The sequence below is a fragment of the Rhodnius prolixus genome, unplaced genomic scaffold (genome assembly GCF_049639745.1).
Source record: "Rhodnius prolixus isolate KJV_2025 unplaced genomic scaffold, Rpr scaffold_4, whole genome shotgun sequence".
In the NCBI taxonomy this organism is placed as follows: Eukaryota; Metazoa; Arthropoda; class Insecta; order Hemiptera; family Reduviidae; genus Rhodnius; species Rhodnius prolixus.
This window is the reverse complement of record NW_027411614.1, coordinates 39,576,476-39,593,614: the sequence shown is the minus strand read 5'-3', so window position 1 is coordinate 39,593,614 and position 17,139 is coordinate 39,576,476. Positions and strand designations below refer to the sequence as shown.

Sequence of the window (17,139 nt, the reverse complement as noted above, 5' to 3'; positions counted from 1 at the left end):
CTCACTTTTATATTGTTTTTTGTTGAAGGGGTGTACATATTTGGAAACATAGATATTAAATTAACAATGTTTGGAAAGATGTTACTGGTTGGTTTACCAAACCTCTCTCTCATGTACATATATGCAGAAAGATTGAGATTTGGTACAGTTGCATTAGCTGCTATTGTATAACCACCTAATCTAAAAAAACGAAATAAAATCAATTAAAATAGATAATATAAGTATTCCAATTTAAAATTGAATATTTCAGTAAAAATCAGTAAAAACCTGTGCATAGTGTATTTTGGCCAAGTATTTATAATCCAATCTGGTACATTTTCGCCAGTCATATTATAAAAGATGTCATCAGAAACTATCTAAAATTGAAAAAGAAGTTATACTTAAAACTTTAAATTTTTTAAAGCGCAGGTCTGAAAAAGTCCAGAAATTTATGTTTTATTTAGTAAGAAGATAATCAAATCTCAACAATTAAATTATTTTGAATACCATAGATGCGTTTCTTGCAATTAAAGCGATAGGTTTAATTACCGAGAGAATTTATAAAACAAACTTTGCAAGTTCGAAATGAAGTAAATGAGGAAAAAAATAGTAAATATATTTGAATAGCAATTCGCTTAAGGGATGATGATATTAAAAATAAATAAATAAATAAATAAATAAATAAATAAATAAATAAATAAATAAATAATTAAATAAATAAATAAATAAATAAATAAAAATAAAAATAATAATAATAATAATAATAATACTAATAATAGTTGCTAGATCAAAGAAGACAACAGTTTTATGCTTAAAAAAGAATTCAATGAAATTAAAATAATTCGAGAGAATATATCAATAGAGAATCAAAACACAAAGAAAACACAGAAAAGAGGATATCGTGTGAAAGCGGTTCAGGATTTTAAATTTTCCTCTCCATATTAGCCAAATATTAATCTCTGTGCTGTTTTCAGCCTCTTAAAGACTGAAAATTCTGCCAAATAAAAGGAAGAATATTTTGTAAAGCATTAAACTCGGTATAACTTTTAATGGGACGGCAAACCACCTTAAAGACACATCTAAAAAAAATAAAATAAATAATACTTGCATCAGGAGTGGGCTTCAAGTAACGGGCAGACAGAACATTCACAAAAGAAAGAGATTTCAAAATAAGGAAGATTAAAATATGTAGAGAACAAAGACTCCTCTGGCACGTCATCTGAAGAGAATGCCTCAAGAAAGGGAAGATTACCGAGGCAAGTCTACAATTAGAAAAACGCGGAAGTCCTAATAAAACTAGTCAGAATAGCATGAAAGAAAGCAGCATTGTCAATCATCAAGTCATGGCCTTCAGAAATTTAGATCACGGAACTCACTGGATGGTGGAACGCTTAAAAAAAATAAAAAATCTCCGTAATATTAAATTAATGTAAACTAACTTTATACGAGGGAGGAGGAGGATCATCTATGTTCTTTGGGCACACTTGTCCTCCAGAAGCACAAGAACAACGTGGAATTGGAACGTTTGGCCCTCTACCTTTTTTGAAGGTGACAAATTTATTGCATTCAGGATTTCTGAAATTTGGTAAATAAAATTTTTAATAATAGATTTAACTCAATCTAATTAATTTCTTAAAATAAAATAAAAACAATACTTACCTTTCACCATTAATTTTCAAACATTTTGTACCAATTCCGTAATGTCCTAGTGCGTTTGAAACATAACGATTGGCCCAGTTATCATCAGACGAGTGTGCAGATGCCTTATTGTCAAAAAACATATATCTAGGAGCTGAATATTGCCATATATCTAGCTCTAATGGTGGCCTTTCTTGTAGTTTTGGAAGAATCGTCGTAACTATCAACGACATGCAAATAAATAATGCTGGTAACACCAACTGTGGGGGAAAAAAAATTATATCACGGAAGAAATAAATTTAAAGGTTAATTAATTAGAACTAGATTTGTAAAAAAAAGAAAAAAATGACTGTAAAGAAATAAAGTTGGACCTTTAACTAGTGATTGTTTTCTTTAATGAATTTAAATGAAAATTTAAATTCCATTTTTCGTTCTGCCAAAAAGGTATCCCGGAAATTTCGAGTTAGCAGATATTTTGCACTATCTCTTATTTGCCAAGACTATAAAATTAACTAACTAACTAACTCCCTGGCACTACAGGTCTGCCCGACCCTTGGCCTGCCGAATTAAGTCTCTCCATCTATCTCTATCCTGCGCCTCACGCTTCCAATTCCTTATTCCCAACTTCCTGGCGTCCCTATCGATTTCATCCTTCCATCTGCCTCTGGGTCTTCCTCTTCTTCTTTTCCCGCATAACTCCATTTCCAGTACCCTACTTTGCATTCTTTCCCTTTCCATTCGTGCCACATGACCAGCCCATCTCAATCTACTTGTTTTTCAAAATTAATAATTGTTTCTTTTTTTAATAGGGCATCAATTTCTTCATTTGTTTTGCACTTCCATCGGCCATTCACAAACGTCGCACCACAGATTCTTCTTACTACTTTTCTTTCAAATACAGCCAACTTGCGGCAGTCGTTCTGTGATAAATACCATGTTTCTGCGCCGTACGTGACAACTGGCCTAATAAGGGATTTATAAAGTCTCAATTTTGTTGCCCTAGAGAGCAATTTTGACTTGAGAAGTCTTAGATTTGCAAAGTAAGCTCTGTTGGCTGCCATTATTCTTCGATCGATCTCAACACTAACCTTATTCTCATTATTCACCAGGGATCCCAGATAAACAAAATTAGAAATACCTTCAAATCTAAAATTCATAATTTCAATATCCTTAACGGATCTCCTGTGCTCTGCCGATGACATCTTTAAATACTTTGTTTTGTTTTCGTTGATAACAAGTCCCACTTTGGCACCACTGTTTATTATTATTTCACCTGCCTCTTTTAATGCTGCTTCGCTTCTGGCCACAACAACAAGGTCATCAGCGTATGCGCATATTTGCCATGTTTTTTCAGCAACAGTGCCATGTTTGATTGCATCTTTCACAGCATCGTGCAGAGCGATATTAAATAAGGTAGCTGAAAGTGCATCCCCCTGCCTCACTCCAGATTGTACATGAAATGCATCTCCAACCTTGTTACCAACAATAACTTTAGCGGATGTATTTTCCAAGGACATTCTCACCAAATTCACCAGCTTTTGAGGCACGCCGTTTCTGGCCAGTATCCTTAGTAACGCTGTTCTCTTAACGCTATCAAATGCTTGTTTGTAATCAATGAATAAGAGGTGTAAGTCGACATCGAATTCAAAACATTTTTCCATTGTTTGTCGAAGCACAAATATCTGGTCAGTAGTACTCCGTCCACCTCTAAATCCACATTGATAATCTCCAAGAATCTCTTCAGCGTACTTTGTTAATTTTTTAAGAATTATACAAGAGAGAACCTTATAAAGTACCCCAAGCAGAGTTATCCCTCTGTAATTTTCACACTGGTTCTTGCTGCCTTTTTTAAAGATAGGGCATATCAGCCCCATCTTCCAATCAGTTGGCATTTCCTCTTTCCTCCAGATATCTCTGATCAACTTATATATAAAATCCTGCATTTTTTTAGAACAGTTTTTTTTAATTCTGCAACCAGCCCGTCTTTACCAGGAGCTTTACAATTTTTTAAATCTGAGATAGCCATTAAAACATCATCCTTATCCGGCTCCTCTATCAGAGGTTGTGGCTGACAGAAAAATTCCTCATTATTAATATCAAATTCAGTACTGTCCACATCAACCAGGTCCACATTCAGCAGCTCAGCGAAGTACTCCGTCCATCTATCCATCACCTCCTTCTCACTCTCCAACAACTCTCCAGTTTTACTCCTACAATCATTTATCCTAGGCTGGTATCCCTTTCTAAACCAGTCCAGCTCCTTATAGAATTTTCTGGTATTATGTTCACCGTTCATGTTTTCAATATTTTCCAAGCGCTTGTTGATCGAGTTCCTTTTTTCTTCCCTACAAATTCTTTTAGCTTCCCTTCTTTTGGCATTATAACCCTCCAAATTCTGCCTAGTGTATCTTTGTAGTAGTTTCAATCTGGCCTGATTTCTTTTCTCTAAACTGTTTTTACATCTTTCACTAAACCACTCTTCATTTCTTCCAGTTTTTGTCTCTCCTATAGTTTCTTCCGCTGCTCTTCGCATTACTTCCACCTTGTATCAATTTCCATACTTTTATCATTTTCCAAACTTATTTCCTTTTCCATTTCCCTGTCAATACTTTCTTGATACTTTTTACATACTTCAGACATCCTTAATTTATCAGTGCACCATTTTGTTCTCTTGACAGTACCTGGTCTTTCAACTTGGGCTATTTTTTGTCTTAGTTTAGCCTTCACCAGATAATGATCCGAGTCACAGTTAGGTCCGCGTAAACTTCGAACATCAATGATATCAGACGAGTGCCTCGCTGAAATCAACACATGATCAATCTGGTTAACTATATTTCTCCCAGGTGCTCTCCAAGTTCCCCTTTGTATAATTTTATGAGGAAAACTTGTGCTTTTAATATGTAACCTGTACATTTCGGCGCATTGAGCCATTAACATGCCGTTTTCACTAGTTGTATCGTGCAACGAATACTTTCCTGCGACTCTTTTTAGAGCCTCTTCTTTGCCAATTTTAGCATTAAAATCCCCCATCAGGATCAGAGTATCGTACCGGGGAACTTTTTCTATACAATTTCCAAGACAATCATAAAATTCTTCCTTAATAGAGTCCTCAGCGTTTTCCGTTGGGGCATAAATCGCAAATATGGATATGTTTCGAAATCTACCTTTGATCCTTAATTTACATAGTCTGTCTGATATTGGTTCAAAATTAAGCATTGACTTTCTTAGTTTATGATTAATGAAAAATCCAGTTCCGGCTTCTGCTTTCCGGGCCACTGTAAAGAATAGAGTATTCTTTCTTATCGATCCTTCCATTTCCTTTCCATCTTGTCTCCTGCAGCACAGCAATATCGATTTTAAACTTAATCAATTCGTCGGTAATTTCTTTCATACTACCCGGTCTTAACATTGTATTTACATTCCATGTGGCTAATGAGACGTCAAATGCTTTCCATTGTAATCTTTTCCGTTGGGTTCGCCTTTGTCTATTGCCATTATATTCGTCCAGCTTTTTCTTTAATTCGGTCTTCGTAACGATAGGTTTTTTACAAGGTGGGGTGCCAACCCAACGCTCAACCCCCAACCTGGAGGACCAGGATTTTAAGGGGTTTACTCCCCATGGCCATTGGCCTCACTAGGGTCGGTAGCCCTAGCGTGTGTACTGGTAATGCCTTTGTCTGTAGTGTAGGGTGTGTAGTATGTTTGTACGTGTACTGTTCTGGTGTATGCGCATGGCATACTGAGCTATGTGACCCGTGGGGGCGCTGCTCCCCAAGTAACTGCATGCAACAGTTACCCCTTGCGGGAGGCTGCTTGCATCCTAACTGGATGGGCGATGGGGCCTAGAACTAGATTTGTAAAAAAAAGAAAAAAGAAAAAAATGACTGTAAAGAAATAAAGTTGAACCTTTAACTAGTGATTGTTTTCTTTAATGAATTTAAATGAAAATTTAAATTCCATTTTTCGTTCTGCCAAAAAGGTATCCCGGAAATTTCGAGTTAGCAGATATTTTGCACTATCTCTTATTTGCCAAGACTATAAAAATTAGTGGAGGTGAAAATTTTGGATTGTATTCAATTATATTGAATCGTTGAACAATTCAATTGTTGATTTCAAGGTTCAGGCAAAAGAAGACGCAATATGATTCATGGTCCATGATTCTGCAACTTAAGCTTCCCCCTCTTTAAGTATACTACGTAGAGATATAACAAATTCGCCAAAACGTCAATATTTATTTTCTCACTGAACCTCGATTGACAAATATCGACTTACAAATAAACAAATGTGTTTAAAGAGTGAGAAGGCCTGCTACTTTGAAACCAGTAATTGTACCACACATCGCAGGAAGACTTGCAACTATCCACAACAGAAAGGACAAAATATATTAGAAAAGTCAACTTTATATATTGTTAAACACTTACCTCACCAAATAAACCTTTTTTATTTCTTACAGTATGATAAAATCTCTTAGTATGCAAAGCAAAAAATTGTCTCCAGAACTTGTGTGAAGAACTTTTTTGGTAAACCATTTCTTCAACAATTGGGATCTGTGAATCTACAAAAAGAATGTTCAATAACTCCTCCAAAAATATAAAACAAATAATAGAAGTGGAAATCAGCAATGCATAAAAATAGTGCAATTTCATGCAGTTAGAAAAGTGGTATACGAATGTGATTCTAAATAAGCAAAAATTAAAGGACAGGAAGCACATTAATACAAAACAAGTGGCAGCCTGATAGAAATTGAAGTGATAGACTGAAGAAAATAATCACTCTTGCAACTTTATTAAGTTTCCTTAAAGACAACTGTAAACTTTGAATTAGCGTCTTCGAATTGACCAACATTACTTGATAGAAAGAAATTAGAAATGATTAACCATGAAAATAAAGAATTTCTCTTTAACCTTGAAAACATATTGAAATTAGCTAAATCTAACAGACTACACTTGAAATTCTACAAAGAAACGCTACTTTTTTGTGTTAGAAATTGAATCAAAAAGATTTCCTTAAAAATAGCCTCATAAAAAAAATATTCATAAAAAGAAAGAAATAGAAACAAGCATGCAGCATCTTAAGCAAAGGACTCACACTTGACATTGGCACCATTCATATTGACAAACTTTTCTTTCTGTGCTGAAAATCATACAATGATTAGAAAATAAAATAAAAACAAAACTAAAATCTTCAGATAAAATACTGGTGAGGTAACATTCAAATATTATTCAAATTCTTATTTTCAGTGACTTCAAGTGAAAAACTTTCTTATTCTTATAAAATTTCTCATAAATAATTTAAAATAAATTATGTTACAAAAACATTATATCATTAAAATACTTTTTGCTAGAACTAATTTAATTAAAAAAGTCATGATGGATCATTATCAGACACTGTTTCATCAACCGATTATGTTTACCGAAATTTGCCCTCTACAAAAAGTTATTACAAAATCTTATTCTTGTACTCTTCCAAATACCAATATCAATATTGAAATTAAATTCTGCGATATCTGTTTTTAGTTTTTCTGATGAGCAGATACGATAGATAGACTGAATCGGAATGAAATGAACTTAGTTAACGTATGTACATGATCAGATATTCCATAAGAAACAATTTTATAATTAGAAAGATTAACATCTAATGAATTACAGAGTGCACTTAAACGAGAAATATCTTTTTCTGGCAAAACATACAGTACTTCAATATGAATTTAATCCTTCAGAAAGCGACTACTTGAATTATATAACTCTACTCAGCCAATACTTTAAAAGTTTTTTTTGTGAAAAAATGTAGGGGACACAAAAAATTTAAAAGACACGAAGACTGTAAACTTAAAAGGCTGTAGTGTTTTATTTTCTTTTATACTAACATTCTTTAAAATATTTTCCAAATTTGACTCTTAAAGCCATAAAAATTAGCCTGTAGTGGTAAATTTGCACTACATATTTGTTTCTCTGTTTCGGGACTTAAGATTAATTAAAAGCAAATTTAAACTACTACTATTAGAATAGAGAAAAATATTTTCATAAAATGGGAGATCTATCCACGATTTTTTAATATACTCGACTTCCACATATCAGAAATAACCAATGAAATAAGCTTACGTGATATCAGTTCCTTGGCAATGACAGTATTTGGCGTTTCACGTTTCCTGTGTATTATTTGCTTGAAAGACAAACACTTAAGTCCTGGAAACAATTCACACGTGCACCAGAACATAACAATAAGCAACAATGAACAAGGATAGAAGAAATTTACAAGTACCAATAAAATAATTACTTTTACGTTCTACTTTTAAGTCTTGCAAAACTCCAGTACCTTCTTCAGCCACACGAATAAATATCTGGAAATTAAATTATTCAATTTTTTTTGGTTTATTAAAAGTTCTAAAGAGAAGTTTAATAAATCAATGGATTAAAACCTACTTCTTCAAGAGAGGTGTCAGTTATTCCATAAGAAACAATTTTATAATTAGAAAGATTAACATCTAATGAATTACAGAGTGCACTTAAACGAGAAATATCTTTTTCTGGCAAAACATACAGTACTTCATTTCCAATGTGTTCCAAAAATTCAGCTGATGACACCGACCGCTTTATAAGTTTTGTTAAATCTAGAAATAAATTATTATCTTGTATAATAAATTTCCTAACAAGACAAATAAATATCACTGATTTCAACTTCATTTTCAACCAAATAAAGTTTTACTTATATATATATATAGGATATAAAAAAATATTTTTTAAAAAATGATTCAAGATTACATCAGAGGTTATTGGCGCCCGGAGCTTTTTTTAGCGTACTGCCGGCCTCCAGACAGTGTTCTCTCGTTACAAACAACACTTTCCATCACCGGACTGTGAGTTCTAAGAAACTCCTAAGAAGAGAAAAACTAAGGGTCAGCAGCTGGATTCGAACCCTGGACCTCCGCATGGGAGTCCAGTATGCTAACCACATAGCTAATCCCTTCCCTGCTAAGTGGGTATTTTTTTTAGAATTAATCATTTGTCTCAAGTACCATTAATTATTATTGTATTATTATTATTTTTTTTTTTTTGGCGCATCAACAGCTGAGGTCATTAGCGCCCGGAGCTTTTTCCAGTGCACTGCCGGCCTCCGGACAGTGTTCTCTCGTTACAGACAACACTGTCCATCACCGGACAGTGAGCTGTAAGAAGCTCCTAGGAAGAGAAAATCTAAGGGTCAGCTGCTGGATTCGAACCCGGGACCTCCGCGTGGGAGTCCAGTATGCTAACCTCATAGCTAATCCCTTCCCTTATTATTATTATTATTTTATTATTATTATTATTATTATTATTATTATTTTATTATTATTATTATTATAATTATTATTACTATTATTATTATTTTTAAGAACTCTACAACGAACTGCCACGAATAACTAAAAGAGATAAAATGTATATAAACATGCGCTCGACTTCGTGACCGGCGGCCATCCAATGGTAGGCCCTTAAGGGAGTACTACTGATTCTCTCGAAAGCCTACGTCAGGCATACACATAGTCGCACGGCCAACGGCGCCTTAAACGTTTAGGAGGATTCTGGGAAGAGTTGAGGCTGAGAGAGCTTGGATTTGAATGAGTTTTGAATAAGTTTGGAATGAAATTTTAGGTAACGGAGTTTTTTTTGGGGAGGGGGGCAGAAACACCAAGGAAATTTTTAAGACGGTATTAATAGTTAGGTTTGAGAAACAAAAGGGAGCTTTGACTTGCAGGGTTTTCGATTGTAAGGATTAAATGCTATGGAGGTTTGTGCGTTTGGCTTCGGAGAAAAAGGTTGAGGCGGAAGAGAAAGGGGAAGCAGAATGTCGAGTATTTGGGTAAATTTAGGGGAGGTGTATGGTGGATGTAGCATGTCAAATGCTTTGCTGCATAGATTTAGGTACTAGTTCAATGTTCTTGTCTATCTGTTTAAAAGTCTTCAGAGAAAAGTTAAATTTAAGTTTTTGACTCAAACAGACACAAAATACGTCCTGCTCAACATCTCCGTAAATGACAGATGGACAAGAGGGTGGTTTTAGGATGAACGTCAGCGTCAGGATAACAGGGCTGTGATCGGAGGATATGATCGTGGAGAACAAAAGCATCTGTGTTAAGGGCAGTGATGTTTGAACATATAAAAAAAAATCGAAGAAATCTAGACGTTTTAGGTTGGAAGTAGGCCAATAAATAGGTTGAGAAGGATATAGATTAGTAGATAGATTGAATTCAGATTGGTAGGTAGGTAGTTTAGAAGAAAGCGCTTTTAAAATCAAACAACTTCATCAATTTCTTCTAAGTGAGGCCAAGACAAATAAAAGCAATAAATAATTTAAAATATAAAACTTTAATACCTATAGTCTTAATTACAGTCACTAAATAAATAAATAAGGAGAGAGTGAGAACGCGAAAAATTACTTACCTTTTACTTTGTCGCTGCCAGCTGATTTGTTTTCTTGCATTTCTTCAATATCGCCTATCCCTAATAAAATTGCAAAAATTTTTGAGAATTTTCATTATTTTTGAAAAGTTTGGACTATTTCTTTTTTTTTAAAGAGCGGTCAAGTAATTAAAAAAGATTGGTTTTAATTCCCAATAATTTCTCTTTCCTAATAGATTTCATTAAAATTAAATATATTACTTTTTAAAACAACAATCTGCTTAATTCAGAAATTATGCAACAGTGGTAATAATACTTTTATAGATGTTTATAATGCATGGATTTGTTTAAGATGAAACATGAAAAACTTCAGTCTTCAGTGTGACTGCAAATGATTTAGATATTGGTTAACATCTAAATACTTAGAGAAATATAAAGTATTAACCTTGAACATTATCATGAAGGGATGAAGGAAACAACTCTTTTCTATGAAATGTATACGGTAGCGATCTTAATCTAAAGCTCAGATTTTACTAAGAAAAAAATAAAAAAAATTAATGGTACTTGAGACAAATGATTAATTCTAAAAAAAATACCCACTTAGCAGGGAAGGGATTAGCTATGAGGTTAGCATACTGGACTCTCACGCGGAGGTCCCGGGTTCGAATCCAGCTGCTGACCCTTAGATTTTTTTCTTCCTAGGAGCTTCTTACAGCTCACTGTCCGGTGATGGACAGTGTTGTATGTAACGAGAGAACACTGTCCGGAGGCCGGCAGTGCACTGGAAAAAGCTCCGGGCGCTAATGACCTCAGCTGTTGATGCGCCAAAAAAAAAATACCCACTTAGCAACAAATTTTAGAATAAGAACCTGAGAAGATTCACACTATATCTCTCAGTTCTTAGAACTATTTACACATATAAGAATTAGTAAAAAAAAATCCTTACAAAACTAATTTATATATTTTTAACGGAAGCTAAATTATATGTTTTACCTTCCACGCTGGAATTGTTAGGGCTCTTCTTCTGATTTCCTTCAACCTTTAAAAACAAGCACAAGAGCTAATGTTACAGAATAAATTTATTCTAACGTAAAAATGTGAAAACCATATTTTAAAACAATCAGTAAGAAAGTAGGGCTTAAATGTTAGGCTTTCTTTTAATAATTGCTTTACTTCTTGAATGTATTCCAGAATAAACCCGATATTGAAAATGTAGCAATCCCAAGAAACAGTAACAAATTAAAATGGATACCTGTTCTTTAGACGGAGCGTTCAATGTATAGGATGCTCTTTCAACAGTCAAATGGTAACCGGATCCAAACGTCCTCTTTAGAAATAAGCTAGTACCACAGCAGATAAGTTTTCCATTGGCAATTATGGCGATTCTATCTCCCAGTAAATCCGCTTCATCCATGTGATGCGTAGTTAATATTAAGGTTTTACCTATAATTTGTAATTGAAAAGGGCATCATTAAAATAAAAAAAAAAAAAATAAAAAAAAAAAAATTGGATTTACTAATTTACCTCTTTTATATTTGATGAGAAGTTCCCAGATAGATCTTCTGGAATATGGATCAACGCCAGAGGTTGGTTCATCCAAAATTATAGTTCTATATTTTAATAGTTCAATAAACTTATAACTTAATATCATAACATCAAACTTACACACTAAATAAAACAATTTCAGAAATATTACCTGGAACCGCCAATAAATGCTATGGCTACAGAAAGTTTTCGCTGCATTCCACCTGAAAGTGTTGAAGACAAAGCATCACGTTTATGTGGCAACCCTAAGTCCACTAACATTTCTTTAATTTCATTTTTAATCATTTCGGCTTTTCTCGAGCTACCACCTCTTAACATCCCATAAAACCATAGATGTTCTTCTACGGTTAATCTTTAACAGAATGTTAGAATAATAATGCAAGAGATATGAATTTGTTTAAGAAAATTTAAAAGAAAAAAGTACAAAAAAATTAGAATTTTTTTTAATCTAAATAAAATATTACCTATTAAAGAGAACATTATGCTGAGGACACATTCCCAAATTGTTTCGCACTTTATTCATATCAGTCCGAATATCAAACCCATTTATTACAGCTGTACCACTGGTGGGCGGAAAGAGCCCAGTTAACAATGAGCTAAAAGAAAATATCAAAATAACATAAGAATCTATAAATAATAAAGGAGAAAGAAACAATTGCCTTGAGTATCTTCATGATGAACATTTTTAACTTCGGCTGGGCCAACTAATTTCATCATGCTATAATATTCTCTAACTGGGTAGAGTAAATGTTATTGATATTTACTGTAGCTATAATAATACATATTATAATGGTTCGAAGGTAAAAAAAGAGAACAAAATCTGGTAAAAGTACGGGATATTCTTGTAGTGAAATCTTTCTAATTTTCAGCAGAACGCATTTTTGTTAAACATTAAATAAATTTAAATAAATCTAAATCGAAAATTTTCAATAAACAATTAATGTGAGATAACTGCCTTACATTGTGGTAGTTTTGCCAGCACCATTGAGACCAAGAAATGAAGTGATTTGCCCTTCATAAAACTTCATAGATATATCATTAACTGCCACTTTACCATTTCTAAAAACTTTTCTGAGGCTATTAACAATCACACCTGCGTTCAAATCAGTTGGATCTTTTTCAAAATTTACATTACTAGCATTTTCTGAAAGAGGATGGATATATTTGTATTAAAACAAATATTTTAAGATTAATTTATAAATTATTGTTTAAAAGAAAATAACCTCTAACGCTTTCATTATCTGCAAACACTTTTGTAACTTCTTTTCCTGACCAATAAGAAAGTGTAAAAGGAAAATACCATGGTCTTGGAATCCCATACTGTCCTTTAAAATAGAAAAAAAATTCTTTGTATTATGTTAAATCGATTGAATGCAAAATAATAAGGATATGCTTACTAACCAGGGAAAACAGCTTCTATATACCATGTTAGAACAAGGTAGATTACGAAGTCAACTATTAACATATACATCACTGAAACTAAATTAAATTCGTCATTATATATAGGGCTTCGTTGAATATTATCCCACTGCATGCCAACTCCCTGCTCTTCATAAGATGCTATATAGGATGCACCAACGCCCAAAGCAACGTTTGCCGAGAGACTCTGCAATCCAGTACTTATATATATTTAACATATGGAGTTACAAAAACTAAATTGAGATTAATGTTAAGTAATTTATAAGATTACACACAACTTATAAAAAAAATAGCAACAATGCAAATGAAGAAATAAAAATTGTTGAACTATAATCTCACCAAAAGAGTCTTGTGAAGCGGTGTAAGATATGCCATCCAACTGGCTAGAAAGAGATATGGAAGATAGAATATAACGAACATTATACCCGCGCAAGCTGCAGCAAGATTGGCTTTAGAAAAAAATACTGATATCAAAAATGCTTGAGCAATTGTAGCTAAAGCGTAGCAAAATAGAAAGAGGTACAGCACAAATGGATCACTGTTCATCAAAACTTTACCATACTGTAAACATTTATAAAAATTTATTAAAAAATAGCTTCTTCAAAAAAATCTACTTCATTTAACAATAAAGCAGTACTTACGACAAGAATTAATACAAGCGCCACTAATGTAACGCTCATAGGAATAAGGCTATCCACAAACCAACCAATCCAATGTATACCATTTCCTAATCCCATTACTCGCATGGTTTCTTTCAACCTTTGTTCCTTTTCGTAAACAATGCTTTTGACAATCATGGTAAAAGAATAAATCCATGATAACACCAGAAACTTTGGTAACGTCCTTGATATTACCATTATAAATCTAAATAAAACAAAATGCTTTTCATTTTGTTATGCAATTATTGCTAAACTTAACATTCTATTCTAATAACAAAAATAACTTTATATATACATAAAAAATAAATTACTAACTCGTCACTAATGTAACAGGGATGAGGGAATTGTTGGAAAATAATTCCAGGTAAATCCCTTCGCCCTGTTTGTTCACTAATAATACTATGGTCAATCAAATCTTGAAGATATGCAAAACCATAAGTTATGTATTTAAGATCGATTATTGGTTTTCTTCTTGGTTCAATCCTCATAAGCCTATCCAGAATGTATTCTGTGTTGTCTACACGCTCTGTGTTCATTCTACAAAAAAATAACCAATAAGTCAATTACATCTTTTATTATCTTCAAAACAAATTTAAGTAAAAGAGAAAATGTGCCTCTTTTTCAATACCTTATCTTGTAAGTAGTGAGCGGAGAAAGTTTATCCCAACCAGGAGATTCAAATTGGACTAAAGCCCACAGTTTATTGAAATAAATTAATCGCATCGCTTCGTTTTCTGCTTCTTCTGTGCTATTATAACCACGGATTTTATTCTGTTCATAGCACTAAAATATTTAAGGAATAATAAAAGATAAAAATTTAAATTACATTTTGATAAAATTCATTTCTAAAATGAGGTTAAAGTAAATGATCTCAGCGAAAATAATACATACGATTACATTCCATTTTTGTTTTTGTAAAAAAAATATATTTAATATTTAGTGTGGTCGATAATAAAAAACCAGTTTTTTCTTAAAAAATGTTGCTAGTATAAATGATGATTTTTGGCTCAATAAATGTAATGACTGTTCGGTTAAAAAGAGATGCTTAATACTAAATCTTGTATGAAAACTGGGGATCTAAGAATTATTAACAATGAAGACAATTTTTAAACACACCGCAACACATTAGTATTAAAAATATTTTAAATACGTTGTTAAAAATATTCATGCGTATTAACAATCTCCTTAACAAAAACTTACAGTTTAAAATGTTAAGTATAAGGGTTGATTAAACGCCAAAAGGTACACAAATCAGCAAGTACCCAACATTTCATTCATGCTTAGTTGATATAATTTAAGTAATTTTGCTGCATTAACTTTTCCTTCACATTTTTTAGAATTTATTAGATGTCACAGACCCTTATGCTGGCCATTTTCATCTACAAAATATTTTTTCAAGTAGCACTGTAGATTGACTTTAATCTATAATAATCAAACTATTAATTACATGTTAAAAAGAAAACGTTATTAAAAATAAAAAAAATTATGAGGCTAAAAAAATTCACTTTTTTAAAAAATGCTTACACCAACATACATCAATGATTTTGTTTATTTTATTTATTTATTTTATTTTTAAATAAAAATCGTCGGTTTAAGTTCATTCTTCGATTAAAGTAATTGTTATTTTATGTAGTAGTCAAACGTTTATAATAATAGGTAATAATTATCTGGCTTAAACGCAAATAATATAGTTTTCTTCAATTACATTCTCAATGTAGATGTTCTTCCCACAATGTTGTATGTATGTAATATAAAATAAATAAAATATGCATATTTTTAGGACAGTAATTATTCCAGTATTTTACTATAAGTAAAATTAGGGGGACTAAATTAAATTACAATGGAGAGATGAATGTTTTTATAATCTACTTGTTATTAACTGTGAGTCATTTGTGCTCACGAATATTTCGGTAAGACGAATTCAAGACTGAAATATTGTTTTAGATCCTCCGTGATTCAAATTTAAACAGTAGCCGACTCTAACTTTGTCTTTTTCTACTTTAACAAACATGAATAAAGGGCATATTAAAGATAAATCAGAAGAATAATTTGGAATAGAGTTAAAATAAAGTACCTATTTAATAACGAAGATATAATAAACATTTTATCATAATTATAACAAAAAAATATTATAAACGAACTGGCCAGCATAAGGGTCTGTGACATCTAATAAATTCTAAAAATGTGAAGGAAAAGTTAATGCAGCAAAATTACTTAAATTATTAAAACTGTCCGGTAGGACAGTTGTATAAGGATTGATCGTCAAAAACTGCACGAAAAAGCGTAATGTTGAAAAACACCCAACTTTGACAATTTTTTTCTCTTTTTCTATAAAAGATAAAATTCCCAAATTTTCTTTAAAATAAAGGGCAAACCCTCCTTTATAGCTGTAATTTTTTCGTAATAACATAGATTAATTAGTTTTCGAGAAAAACGATGCGAAAAATGCACAAAAACTACATTTTCAAAAATTGTTGTTGTTCTTCTTCTTCTTCTCCTTCTTCTTCTTCTTCTTCTTCTTCTTCTTCTTCTTCTTCTTCTTCTTCTTCTTCTTGTTACCTTTTTTGTAAACTGCGTAGCGCCTAAACGCACAAACCGATTTTCATGAATGAGGTGTCATTCGATTCGGAATTTTATGTAGATGTGCCTTTTGGGGGTCTCGACGCTGTACATCGAATAGGAGAGGAGTTAGCCCCCTTTATGTAAGGCCACCTCCAAAATTATTATTACTAATTACTCTGTAAATCTAAGCCCGATTTTGAAATAATTTGGTAGGATGATAGAGTTAGGGCTCCTCTACGTACCATTAAAGCGGCGATCAGCTCTTACACTTGTTAAGGGAAAGTATAGCAATCGTTTCAAATTATCGACACGAGAACCGATTGTCATGAATGTAGTGTCATTCGAATCGAAATTTTGTACAGATTTGCACTTTAAAAGTCTGAACGCTGTGCCTCATAAGGAGGGGAGTTTGCCCCACCCAAGTAAGGCCCTTTCTAAAACTATTATTACCAATATTTCTATAACGCTTAGTCCGATTTTGATAAAATTCAGCTCGAATAAGTTGTTAAAGCTCCTCTACTTGGCTGTGAAGGGCCATCAAGCTCTTGCACCTACTAAGAGGAAGTACTACAATCGTTAAAATTATCAATGGGTGGACCTATTTACATTAATGAATTGTCGTTCGATTCAAAATCTTTGCCTTTTAGGGAGAAGTACTCTAATCGCAGTTTATTTTTCTTACTCCTCTTAAGAGGAAGTACTGAAATCGCCGTTTAATTTTGCTTATTACGTACAAATACCTTCCTATTTTATTCAAAACGCTTTCTCAAAAAAATTGTTATTGAGGATGGCAACTATAATCATTCTTTAAAAAGATCTCTCCAATGGTAGTTATGGTTCCGACTTAACACCTTATCAGGTTATAATGATAGAATTGCTTATTCTAAATTTTAAAAAAATCTGTGAAGCAGATAAGTAACTTTGTAAAGTAGACAAAAATGAAAATCTATCCAAAAGGTACA

At 32.6% G+C, this 17,139-nt stretch overlaps 1 protein-coding gene across 8 annotated transcripts in view; it reads right to left on the bottom strand.

Moving 5' to 3' along the window:
• LOC141456261 (phospholipid-transporting ATPase ABCA1-like) overlaps positions 1 to 17,139 on the bottom strand; it is a 39,461-nt gene that overhangs the window by 10,650 nt on the left and 11,672 nt on the right. For 5 of the 8 annotated variants that reach the window (XR_012459678.1, XM_074132073.1, XM_074132077.1 and 2 more), the window contains exons 13-34: positions 14,244 to 14,398; positions 13,931 to 14,152; positions 13,598 to 13,820; positions 13,296 to 13,517; positions 12,939 to 13,143; positions 12,761 to 12,862; positions 12,498 to 12,681; positions 12,002 to 12,133; positions 11,689 to 11,889; positions 11,517 to 11,602; positions 11,245 to 11,435; positions 10,986 to 11,031; positions 10,035 to 10,094; positions 8,040 to 8,227; positions 7,894 to 7,957; positions 7,719 to 7,802; positions 6,706 to 6,750; positions 6,039 to 6,172; positions 1,639 to 1,877; positions 1,419 to 1,554; positions 268 to 356; positions 6 to 180 (exon numbers count right to left, since the gene is read on the bottom strand). Coding sequence is in view for 7 of the 8 variants with exons in the window: in XM_074132073.1 (XP_073988174.1) it covers positions 6 to 180; positions 268 to 356; positions 1,419 to 1,554; positions 1,639 to 1,877; positions 6,039 to 6,172; positions 6,706 to 6,750; positions 7,719 to 7,802; positions 7,894 to 7,957; positions 8,040 to 8,227; positions 10,035 to 10,094; positions 10,986 to 11,031; positions 11,245 to 11,435; positions 11,517 to 11,602; positions 11,689 to 11,889; positions 12,002 to 12,133; positions 12,498 to 12,681; positions 12,761 to 12,862; positions 12,939 to 13,143; positions 13,296 to 13,517; positions 13,598 to 13,820; positions 13,931 to 14,152; positions 14,244 to 14,398 (3,183 nt within the window). In the remaining variant the exon portion in view is untranslated. The remainder of the gene's footprint in view (positions 1 to 5; positions 181 to 267; positions 357 to 1,418; positions 1,555 to 1,638; positions 1,878 to 6,038; positions 6,173 to 6,705; positions 6,751 to 7,718; positions 7,803 to 7,893; positions 7,958 to 8,039; positions 8,228 to 10,034; positions 10,095 to 10,985; positions 11,032 to 11,244; positions 11,436 to 11,516; positions 11,603 to 11,688; positions 11,890 to 12,001; positions 12,134 to 12,497; positions 12,682 to 12,760; positions 12,863 to 12,938; positions 13,144 to 13,295; positions 13,518 to 13,597; positions 13,821 to 13,930; positions 14,153 to 14,243; positions 14,399 to 17,139) is intronic. The other 3 variants (XM_074132075.1, XM_074132074.1, XM_074132076.1) reach the window with 3 other exon arrangements.